The sequence below is a fragment of the Danio rerio genome, chromosome 7, assembly GCF_049306965.1.
Source record: "Danio rerio strain Tuebingen ecotype United States chromosome 7, GRCz12tu, whole genome shotgun sequence".
NCBI classification, from domain to species: Eukaryota; Metazoa; Chordata; class Actinopteri; order Cypriniformes; family Danionidae; genus Danio; species Danio rerio.
Genome location: NC_133182.1, coordinates 27062617 through 27075436, shown reverse-complemented (window position 1 = coordinate 27075436; position 12820 = coordinate 27062617). Strand labels below are relative to the sequence as shown.

The window sequence follows — 12820 nt, the reverse complement described above, 5'->3', positions numbered from 1 at the left end:
AAGCCTGCAGTTTTTCAAATATAATTTGGATAATAATCCACTACAAAAGATACAGGGCAGTCTCCCATGAACTACAAAAAAAAATAATAATCACATCAGCAGAAATGACGGCCTCTGAGAGTGGCTAATATAACACAAGCATGCTTTGTCTCTCTTTCAACCGCTGCACATTTAATGACATTCATACTTCACTGGAGACTATTTGCAGTATAAGATCAATAATATGTTGATTTATGTAACCACAGGACACTCAAAAAATTATGTTTGTTGTTTGTTTAAACAACTTAATTAAACAAGCTTGGGTTATTTTGTGCGTGTTGGGAGCAACAATTTAATTGTTTTATGTTCAGTCCACTTACATTTTTAAAAACTAATATTCATTCATTCATTTTCTTTCGGCTAAGTCCCTTTATTAATCAGGGGTCGCTACAGCAAAATGAATCACCAACTTATCCAGCATTTGTTTTACGCAGCAGATGTTCTTCCAGCAACAACCCAGTACTGGGAAACACCCATACACTCTCACAAGCACACACATAGACTGACCAATTTAGTTTATTCAATTCACATATTAACCTTATTCTTTAATGCAGAAGCGCACTCGCTTTTGTAATTGTTTTAGAACTTTCTATTGAGTTGTCTATGGGAGAAATGCTAAAAAAGGTCAAACTACTTGTTCTACAAAATATATAAGTGTGTTCTTGACCATGCAGACAAAGCAGAATAATATAATAGGAAAATATCAATTTGCAACATCAAGCAGCAGGACGAGACGTGTTTAATGTTTAAAGGCTGATTTATATTTCTACATTGCTACGACATGAAGTGCAAGCTCTGTCAGACAAGAAACAGAGTCTTTTTAAAGACTCTTTTCATAAATTTTAAGACCTTATAAACACTTTGTTTAAACCAGAAACACTGGTGAGATTTTTACTTTATTATTCATATACTGAATAAAAATCTATTAAATCTAGCTAATTCAGCAGGTTGGCGGCTATAGAACTGCAGAAATAATGGTGCAGTAAACAAAGCAGCATAATGTAGCGGGATTTCATTGATTTCATAAACTACACAGCATCCTGATATTCACAGATTCAATTCAGGCAAACTTTAGCATACAACCATACATTGCATAATCAAAAATGATATCAAATTTAATACCTTGCAAAATAAAATGTAAGAGTTTTATTACTTTTTAAAGGCCTTAAATTTCTCTACATTGATTTATCTACTTTTAAGACTTTTTTCCCATTGAGCGAGTGTTTACAAGTGTTGAGTCCCGTGAAGGAGCTCCAAATAGAAACTGTTGTTTTGTGTTTAGCTTACGCTCCATTCACACGGGGCGTCAGCATCAACGCTTCCCATTCACTTTGAATGGGTGATGTCAGGCATTGCCGAACTGCATTGTGGACTGTCGGCGCCACTTCAGAGGCGATGCTCGCTGCAGAAGTTGGGACTAGCTTAACTTTTGAAGCGCTGACGGAAGCGTCAGCCAATCAGATCACTGTATGCAAATACACCAGCTAGACAGTGGCCCATTGCTGACTGAATTTCATTGGCTGACGCTGCAATGACGATCGCGTCAGCCCCAACTTCAGACACGCCTTCAGTCAAGCGTTAACGCTGAAGCCCCGTGTGAATGGGGCATTATGATTAATGTTGTTGCATGTCTGCCAGTTCCCGCTTCTGAATGAGTGAGTTTGAGCTACTTGTACATTAAAGTAGCGTTCAAAAATATCAAAACACCTGCAAAGAAACTCAAGACAGGGGAAAATTTAAACCTACTGCCAGCTAGTGTTTCAGAAGTGTTACTGCAGAACAAAACAAACAGCATGCAGAAGTATATATACACAGCCATGCACAAGGTAGTCGCTGTGGGTCATGCAGATTGTTTGATGCAGAAGTATATAACCAGCCTTAAAAATGAATACAAGTGAACGAGACCAGAGGACATAAGCCAAAAAGATTCAAATGGCTCTGCCCGCTTGTTGGCAAAAAATAAGGTCAATACCACATGTCCTTGGACTGTAGAGGGAAACCGGAGCACCCGGAGGAACCCCACGTGAACACAAGGAGAACATGCAAACTCTACACAGAAATAACAACTGGGACTCAAATCAGCGACCTTCTTGCTGTTAGGTGACAGTGCTAACCCCTGAGGCACCATAAAAACTAATAATTTAAATGAACTTCTTCATCTCATCTCCACACAAATTGATTGAGAGGAATCCAGCTTTTCTTTACAGTGGATGAAGACAAAACAATTTTGAAGCACCAATCTAGAAAAAAGTGGCACAGGCTGGATTCATTGGCACAAGTAAGTCAAATAACCACAGACAGTAAGCAAAGCAATTGAAAGCACAAAAGGGAAAGATTAAAGGGCTGGAAGCAAAGCACTCTCAACATACCTAAAAAGGCAGAAATCGGCAACAAAGTATGCAGCCTTTTTCTATTCTAGCATTCTTCAGCTAAAACAACAATTGGCTCCTTTTTTGCAGCCCGATCACACAGAATGACACTAAGACAAAGTCCAGCAGGATCAAAACAGGAACTGTAATGTCATTTAGCCCACAAATGAGTGCATTACTTTACAGTCTTGACATTTCAGCTCTCTAAGGCCTCTGTGCTGCACTGTTCACTATTTGACTGGCCAGACGCAGCACAATGAGTCCCTTCACATGGCCCACAATAAAACTGTCAGCAATAACACATTTCTAAAATCATTTTCTTTGACCTTTAAAGCACCCCCTCTCACTATAGAAGCATTGACGGGACGCATTTTGCTGGTCGGACACCAGTGGAGCATTGAACTAACAAATAAACAGCTTTATGAGAAAGTGGCGCTATTTAGATGCAAAGCAGAGAACAAGACACTAATGCATTCTGAACTGCATGGGCTACGTTGGTGGTGAATCGACATGAACTGGGTGATTGCCATGTTTTTCTCATTGGACTTTTTTTCAGAAGTAGTGGTTGTCTGGTTTTCTGGCATCTGTGCGAGATAAACATGGGTCTTAAAGGGATAGTTCACCCGAAAAAAAAAATAAAATCTGCTCACTATTTACTTACTACCTCAAGTTCTTCCAAACCTTTTTTTCTTCTGTGGAACACTAAAGACAATATTTTGAAGAAAGCTGAAAGCCTTTCACCATTGACTTCCATAGTATTAAAAACAAATGGAAGTCAATGGTTACAGATTTCCAGTAATCCTCAAAATAACTTCTTATGTATTTTAAAGTCCAACATGTTTGGAACAAGTAAACAGTGATTAAATAATAGCAGAATTTCTTTTTTGGTGAGCTATCCCCTTTATGGTCTTTTTTGAGCCTACAATAAACATATGGGTTTCCTCAGAGTGCTCCGGTTTCCCCCACAGTCCAAAGACATGCAGTATAGGTGAATTGAATAAGCTAAATTGGTTGTAGTGTGTGTGTGTATGCAAGAGTGTATAGGTGTTTCCCAGTGTTGGGTTGTGTCTGGAAGGGCATCCGCTGCATAGAACATATGCTGGATAAAGTGGCGGTTCATTTCGTTGTGGCGACCCCAGATTAATAAAGGGACTAAGCCGAGGAAAATCAATGAATGAATGAACGAATGTATGAATAAACACCTGGGTAAAACACTTTTATCCCTGGGTAAAGGAACATTTTATACATGTAATTTCGAAGCAGGCTAAGCAACGCCACTTTTTACCTAAAGTTGCAAACATATTTAGCACTACGTTTGCTACCAAACATGCAGTTTCAATTTATGCAATGTTGGAATGTTATGGTTGACAAACAACAACCAATCATGTGCATCATATATCCACATACATTCATATATATCTGAATGTATGTTCATATATATATATATATTAAGAGTGTCACAATCCTCCAAATCCCCGATTCGATTACATTTTTGATTCTAAAGTCACGATTCGATTCGATTTTTGATTATGAATAATTAATTAATTAATGACCAATTAATTATTTGTAGCCTACCGTTTAAACCACCTGACCTGCATGGTCTTTTGTTTTACCCATAAACTAATCATACAGTAAATGAATAAAGGCAAGATACACACATAATTACCACCTGTCAATCACTGTTTCTGCGGGACTCGTGAATAGGCAGTGATCTGTGTCGTTATAATGGCGTCGGTAAAAAAGACGCACAACCAACAGGAACCAGCCAACAGTATCTGAGGTGTGCGCTAAAATGACTTAGTACAAGTGAGTGAAAGATTGAAGCAGTCCTCTGACTGCCTGGACCTGCTGTCTCGAGCGCATGGCTATGTGCGTCTGTGTCTGTGTGGTCACGTGATGTGCATTTTCAGAGGTAGAGAGGAAGGAGAGCTGCTCAGAAATGCTACACGCCACTGTGGATGTCATATCGTTGTCGTTCTAAAATGCCATTTAAAAACAAAGACAGTGTAAACAGGGCCTGTGTGTGTACTTTTCGCGAGCGGATTTGCAACGGGAGCGGGCAGAGGATCGCGATGCCGGTGTTGTCTATCGGACGAACCGTACGTAATACGTACAAAGCAGAGCTTGCAAAACTGTGTTTTTTTTGTCGACAACATGAACGTTGTCAACATAACTCACTGGAAATCCAAAATGCTTACACACCGGCGACTTCACTGAAAGAGGAGAGGGTTTAAGCTCTGTCGACGGGTCTCCTGCTTCTGCAGTTTAACAAGCACCTCAACAAGCCAGTTTTTTTCTCGCTTGGCAAGCCAAGCTGACGTGACATGGGGGCGTGACAGCATCGACGATTCTATTTTTTGGTTTGATAATTGAAATTGAGCATAAATTTCGATCGATTTCAATTAAAAATCTAAATCGTGACACCCCTAATATATTTATATATATATATATATATATATATATTTATATATATATATATATATATAAATATATATATATATATATATATATATATATATATATATATATATATAATATATTTATATATATATTTATATTTATATATATATATATATATATATATGATATGAGATAGCTTTCCAACAAGTGCTCTGTGCTTTTGACAGGGTTTCTAGAGGTTTCAATAAGTCAAATTTAAGACTTTTTGAAACCTTTTTAAGACCACTATGAATGAAATTTCAGATTTACACATGGCTAAACACTAAGGATTTTTTTTCCAATGGCCCAGTTAAAACAATAATCAAGCCACATTGGTAAATAGAATTAATAAAGACCTGTTAAAATGATTTAAGACCTGCAACAAAATATGTCAGTGAATTTAGGACATTTTAAGGAATAAAATGTTGTTTTTGAATTAAGACATTTTAAGACTTTTTAAGATCAAAAACAGGACATACCTGATTTAATGTTTTAGATATTAAATAAAGATTTTCATTGAACGTTACAAATAAATGCATTTAAAACTTGTATATTTACATCATATGTTTTTGTAAATTTTGATTATACATTTTAGGTCTTTTTGTGTATTTTTAAAAGGAAAATAAAAATATATTTCAACATTAGAATTAGAATGTCTCTGTAATTAAGGTAGTAACCTGTTAAGCTTTCATTGTGGTCAAATGTTTTTAGCCAGATTGCCATTTGAGGATAGTTTGTGGTTTGTTTTTTGTAAATGATGAGTTCTCTTCGCTACTCCTAAGTTTCAATGATTTAGGAGCTAGCTTTGTCACTAAAACATTTTGTAAAATTTGCTTACAGCAAAAACAAAAAAAGGAATTAGGAGTGATTTGCCCATTATTTTTTAGATTTTCTATTGAATCAGTAAGTTATGAGCTATTATTAGCCTTAAGATGTTTTGTGAATAAGGTATCTAATGGCATATAGTAGTCAGCAAATTTAAAATATGAATGTGCACAATGCTAAAGCATTTCTGTAAACTGGCTAAGTGCTGTGATCATCCAATATATGACACCGCAAATATGAACTAAAAATGTTAACCAACGGTTTACAGTTATACAGATTGAAATGTCATCATATACACACAGTAAAAATATCTGTAAATCAGCAGTTTTCCGTATATTGTCGTTAATGTATTTAATTTAAATTTTATTTTATTTTTCCCGGCTGGGTCAGTTGGCATTTTTGTGTGGAGTTTGCATGTTCTCCCCATGTTGGCATGGGTTTCCTCCGGGTGCTTCTGTTTCTCCCACAGTCATGCGTTTTAGGTTAATTGAATAAACTAAATTGGCAATAAACGAGTGTGAATGAGTGTATATTGTTGTTTCTCGGTGCTTGGTTGCGGCTGGAAGGGCATCCACTGTGTAAACATATGCTGGATGAGTTGTCCGCTGTGATGACCCCTGATGAATGAAGCGACTAAGCCGAAGGAAAATGAATGAATGAATGAAATATTGTCTGGGTTGGTGTTGTATAACAGGATACAAAAACCTTTTTACAGACTCATTTTTCTGTATAATATTTCTTATATATTATTTTATTTCAAACTACTAAAATGTCAATTAAAGTCACTTTGTTTAACTGAACAGTTGTATTTTCAACATCACAAGTCAAAGAGATCAAGGTCCAATAATGCAATTCACAACCATAAATAAACTAAAAACATTTTACGGAAACTGTTAATTAACACATTTTTTTTTTTTTTTTTTTACAGTGTAGAATTTACCCAAATTAAGCCAATTGAAGCAAGATAAGTCCGAATACAATTCACAAAGAGTTTAGTGTGATCCAGAGTTAAATGTTTTACATTTTAATAGCTCTTTATTATTATTTATTTTGGGGGGAAACAAATCATATGGGAATATTATCTAGGGCTGGGTCATATGGAAAAATGCAACTTTGATTCTTTTTTTGTTCCATGTTATACAATAACAATATACAGTTGAAGTCATAATTATTAGCCACCCTGTTTATTTTTGGGGGGTTAGGACGGTAAATAATATTTGACTAGATATTTTTCAAGACACTGCTATACAGCTTAAATTGACATTTAAAAGCTAAACCATGTTGATTGGGTTAACTAGGAAGGTTAGAGTAATTAGGCAAGTCATTGTATAACGATGGTTTGTTCTGTAAACTATCGAAAAAAAATATAGCTTAAAAGGGCTAATAGTTTTGACCTTTAAATGGTGTTGAAAAAAATTATAAACTGCTTTTATTCTAGCCAAAATAAAACAAATAAGACTTTGTCCAGAAGAAAAAATATTATCAGACACTGTAAAAATTTCCTTGCTCTGTTAAACATCATTTGGGAAATAAAAAAGGAAACAAAATTCAAAGGGGGGCTAATAATTCTGACTTCAACTGTACATATACAGTTATATAATCACAATTGCAATTACAATTACAATATCAGTTGTTAATGCCATAAGATTTAAAAGAGTACCCAAATAATGACTTAAGCCACAAATGAGAGAGTCCACTAAATAACATAACCTATTTTCAGTGGCCAATAATGTTTGGTGGCCAAAAAGTTCGGTGGATCTCTAATACCAACTAGGCATGGGACGATAACCGTTTCAAGGTAGGCCGTGGGAAAGAAAAGCCAAGGTTTTAAAACCACCAATTTTTTTCTGTAATATCGTTATTAAGGTATGTGTAAGGTTTTTTAGTTTTTAGGTCAACAGTATCTCCAGCAAAAAACAAAATATCCAAAGATGCCGTTTTAAAGGGAAGACAGCAGAAGTCAATGACTCATTTGAATTATTTAGCCTGACATGTTTACTGCTCCAAAATATTTTAAAAGTAAATAAAAATAAAAATCTATTGTTTTCAAAGGGGGGAAAATGTTGTTTTAACCCAGACATTTAAAAAGAATATTTTTTAGAGCAGTGATCACAATACCGTGATACCGAGAAATTTTTATCCAAGGTTATCATACTGTCAGAATCTTTAACCGGCCCATGCCTATCAACACACTTCTAGATTCCCATTGTTGCACATTTCAGCTATGACTGACTCTTAGATCAGTATAGAGTAAAAAAAAAGTCCAGAGCTTATTATTGTTATTGACATAAGTTTTATTGCAATTCAATATATCATTTATCGGCCCAGCCCTTTTATCAAAATATATTTTTACAAGGAACAAGCATCACAAACATGATTTTGTTATAAAGAAACTGGCTTTGTAAAAGCCACAGTGGGACAATCCTTAACAGCTCAGTCCGTCATTGTCAGGTTGTTCACTTTATATTTACTCTAGTGAATGAATTCAAGAACTCTCCAAAGCTAATATTCAAAATAAGCCACAAGTAAACATTCCTTTCAACGCAATCCTGCAGCAAAATCACTGCATGCCAATTGTGTTGAAGCAAACTGTACTCAACTCAGACATGAGTCCATGAGGAAAAAAAAAAGTCTTATCTAATAGCTTCACATTGCCTCTTATTTGCTCCTGCTGTCCCAAATGGTTTGATATCACATTGTGCTGCATAAATAACAGTTGTTTACAGGCAGCTGTCGGGTTGATTTCTCAATTCAATTAGGCAATGGGTTAAAGCCAACTAATAATCATTTTTTAAAAAGGTCATACAGTACAGTCAAGGATGGTGAATGACTAGACACCGTGGGTCTGATGAAGGCGATCTGGTTGCGGTTTCTACATTAGTTGAGCCGAATGGGTAAAGTGACTTTGGAGAGCCAAGCCACCATGAATTGGCTGTGTGATCGCGCCATACATCTCTGTCATCACATGGGCATACGGGCACACGCGCAAACACACATACAGACAGGGTACAACATCCGCTAAACGGGGAAGGTTAAGGTTCTGCACAGTGCTGTACATGAGGAGAATTTTAATGGGAAAATCTATCCAGTCCTGCTGGGCAATGCCCTTTATTTCCTTCATTAAATGGGCACAGAGAGAGGTAATGGGCTACATGGGTGACGGTAAACAGTTGTGAGGGCTCTATAATCAACTAGCACTGCCTTAAAGATAATGGTGAAAGATTCTGCTGTCACAGTTAAGCACTCTTTGTCATCACATAGTTTAGATCAAACAGAATCAGATCTTGCCATTATCCAGTGTAATCTAATGTCATCCAGGAAAAGCAGGCAGGTTGAACTCTAATAAAACAGCTGTGCTGATAAAAGCTACAAGCAAATTTGATACTGTTATTTTGAAAATCAACCAAATAACACATTAAAAAAATTATTTTGCTGCTTGTTCATACTATATATTTAAAATCAGCTGAAACAATAACGTTCTTGAGGATTTTTGGGGACAACTTAACTGTTTTATGTTCAATCCACTTACATTTGTTAAAACAATTAGTTTAACTTAATCAGTTTGTTTTCTCTAACATGAAGGAATTGTGTGGAACCCATAGGCCTTTCACGATAGTCAATAATATACTGACTTATCCAGTGATTTATGAAAATGAGGGTTAATTTTGGAGATGAAATATATTATATTTTATTTTATATATTATATTTTTATATTTTTTATAAAGAAATTTAAGATGATGCTGCTAATGATAATGATAGGGCTACATAATATAACAAGCTATGTTTTTTTGTCAAACACTGCATTCTGCGGAAGGCGAGCTTATGCAGCATCTCCACATATGCTGCGCGCACACACACACACGAGAAAGAGCGAATAGTGGAGGTGAAGAAGGCAAGGTAATGTGAAAGATCCAAAATGTTGAATTTGTTTCAGAACAGTGGCAATGAAAAATGGCAACACAACTAACCTTAAATCACACCTAAAACATAACCACCCAACCAAACATGGGAACAACAACCGCAGTTGGTATTAGAGAGGGGTTTTCAAGAGAGTTAACTGTAATGGATGTATTTACCGGCCAGTGCAAATATAAACGTAACAACGCAAAATGGCACACACTCACAGAAAGGTACCTTATACAAACAGTCCTGTCTTGGAATCTGCCTGATTATTAAAACAAGATGTCTGGTCTGAGATGCTTTAAAGTTTACTTTTGACTGACACTTTTATGTTTACATCTATTTTTTTAGCTTCAAATTTCAAATGTCTAAATACTCTTAAAAATAAAATGTTCTTTGAAACAGTGTACCTGAATTATCACACTATTCTTATGTCAAAATTGTCATATTTATTATTTGTGAAGTAAGTTTAATAAGTAATTTGGATGCAATATATCACCCAGTAAAAAATAGATATCATGACAGCCTTAAGAACCCAATATTTACAAACTGTAGAACAAAATTACAATTATAAATAAATTTTTAAATTAAAAATTCCAAATAAAATTTCATTATAAATTGTAATACTTTTGTAAATATTGCATTTCAACATGAATGCACTTCTGTTTAGAATAAATTTGTATTAGTTTAAAGAAAAATCATATGTCAGAGCATAAGTTGGCGCTTTAATATAAAAGTATTTGTTAAAATTGCACATCATTACCTTGGGAAACATTAACCAAGGAAAATGCTAATGAAATCTTATTGCAAAGAGGATCTCAAATATATTTGATTTCATTTTTATTGTAGACAAGCTACCAATTTTAAAAACTGATTAGGATTGAAAAGACTGATTAGACAGATGTCAAAATTTCTATACGTCATTCATTCATTCATTTTCTTTTCGGCTTAGTCCCTTTATTAATCAGAGGTCACCACAGCGGAATGAACTGACAACTTATACAACATACTTTTTACGCAGCGGATGCCCTTCCAGCTGCAACCAAACACTGGGAAACAACCATACACACTATTTTACACTCATACACCATGGCCAATTTAGCCTATTCAATTTACCTTTAGTGCATGTCTTTTGACTGTGGGGGAAACCTGAGCACCAGGAGGAAACCCACACGAACACAGGGAAAACATGCCAACTCCACACAGAAATGCCAACTGGCCCAGCCGGGGCTCAAACCAGCGACTTTCTTGCAGTAAGGTGATTTTGCTAACCACTGCACCACCGTGACACCCCATACAATGTCTAATTCTACATAAAAGATTTAAGGCCAGTCCAAGCTATGCCTCCAATAATATTCAAGCAACACACACAATGTTTTAAAGAGCAGCACTGACCACATCCCCTGCAGCACTCCAATACTCTCACATTTTTACAGCAGTTTTATGGGATTGTATCCTCTCTAAGTTCCGACTGCCACTGTCACAGAAAATGATTAGTGTCCTAGCAGCTAATTTCTCCTGCCAGCTCCCTTACTGTACTTCTCTCCCTGCCTCAGTCCACTTCATCTCCCTGCTGCTGCTGCTCACTATCTGCCCATGAGTCTGCACATGCTGAGCGTAGTGGAGACAGGCACTGATGAATGGCTAGATAGACTGATTAGTAGATGAATGAACACATATATAGAACTACAAACAGGAGAATAAAATGATAGACAACAGAGAGAAGTTAGTAGAACATTAATTATACCATTCCACTGGTATTAAGTAATATTTTCAAGATTAGAAAAAGGTATCAGACTACAAAAGGTACACTCTTATACCCAAATTACCCTTAAGGGTGTATGCTTAGACTTTAAAGGTACAAATTAGCACCTATTATACATATTACTACTCTTTGGAGGAAATACATAATCAGTGATGTCACCTTTTACTCAAAATGTCAACTTGCAAGAGGATGCCAAACAAAAGGAGCATGAAAGGTTGCAAATTCCTCTCTTTTCTTATAAGTATACCCTTGCTTTACATGTTCTTTTTTTAGAAAGTGATAATGTATTTGTGCATTTGATGTATTTTGGTTTTGAAGCAAATGTTAATGTAAAATTCATATTGTTGTAGCTCACCACCAATTACACACACAGACAGACAGTACAGACGTAAACCAGATGCAGCACTAAATAATCTACCAAACAGAAAACTCGAAAAACCAATGAACAGTCCTGATTGATGGAAATCGGCTGTCTGTTGTCACTCCTTCACACAATCTCCGCCCAAGATCAAATCTGCAGTAAAGATTCAATCAAAGCTGTGATCTGATTCACTTATGTCTTTCCTTGTGTCATGAGGGTGCGAGCAGACAGCGGACACTGCTCGGTGCAAGAGGCGGGAGTGAGTGAGCGCTTGGTGGGGAGGGCTTTGCAGTTGCACTGGCATCCTCACAGTCTCACAAGGACAAAAATACAAATGTACCATAGCTTACTTTATGAAGTAGCTGGCGCCTTCCTCGGTGAAGCCCTCTTCCCATCCCCGCGGTAAATCTGGGGGAGAGAAATATTTACACAAAACTCCATTAAGTTTTCAAGGAAACAGAAAGTAGCCCATCATCAATTATGCAGAGGACGTGTTTCCACTGGTCACCTTAAACACAGTTTACTGCAGTATCAGACCGGGCATGCAAAGTTTAGACTAGCCAGAATAGTTTATTACTACCCTACCTGATCGTATCATGTGTCCTGAGTTGACAGGCTCGCCAGTGCGGGGATGGAGCCAAGTAGTGTCGCGAGTTTTGTCGCTGGAAAACAGAAACACCTGTTACTAGATCCTTCGGAAAAGATGCAGATTTACCCGAACCACGTTAAAATACCACCACCGTGATTATAGCGTTCACAGACTGCTTACTTGATGAAAAACACCCTGCCATCCCTGCACACTCCGTAGGACCAGTGATCAGGTAGTGTGTCCCGCCCGAGCGGAGCCGCCATGATCCCGGTTTAAAGTGAGAGCTGCGCCGCAGCAGAGTTTCCAGGGAATCGGACAGTCCGATAATCACCACTAGGGCTGCACTGCTGTTAAAGGGGCAGGCCAAACTTGGAGAAAGTCTTTGTCCCAGTTAAGCCGACAGAAAAGAATGAGGGCATCAGTAATTAGGCGGGATGTTGATGCTGCGAGGGCACAGATGTCGCCGACGAAATTCCTTCTTTTATTTTAGCAAAGCCATTATTACTTTAGGAGAGAATGTTCACGCATGTGTT

The 12820-nt window shown here is 36.8% G+C and overlaps 1 protein-coding gene across 36 annotated transcripts in view; it reads right to left on the bottom strand.

The window, feature by feature from the left end:
• Window positions 1-12561, bottom strand: part of plekha7b (pleckstrin homology domain containing, family A member 7b) — a 193890-nt gene extending 181329 nt beyond the window's left edge. For all 36 annotated transcript variants that reach the window (XM_068222607.2, XM_068222610.2, XM_021477813.3 and 33 more), the window contains exons 1-3: window positions 12468-12561; window positions 12284-12360; window positions 12049-12106 (exon numbers count right to left, since the gene is read on the bottom strand). In XM_068222607.2, the coding sequence (XP_068078708.2) occupies window positions 12049-12106; window positions 12284-12360; window positions 12468-12550 (218 nt within the window). In that variant the 5' untranslated portion in view covers window positions 12551-12561. The remainder of the gene's footprint in view (window positions 1-12048; window positions 12107-12283; window positions 12361-12467) is intronic.
• Between the last annotated feature and the right edge of the window lie 259 nt (window positions 12562-12820).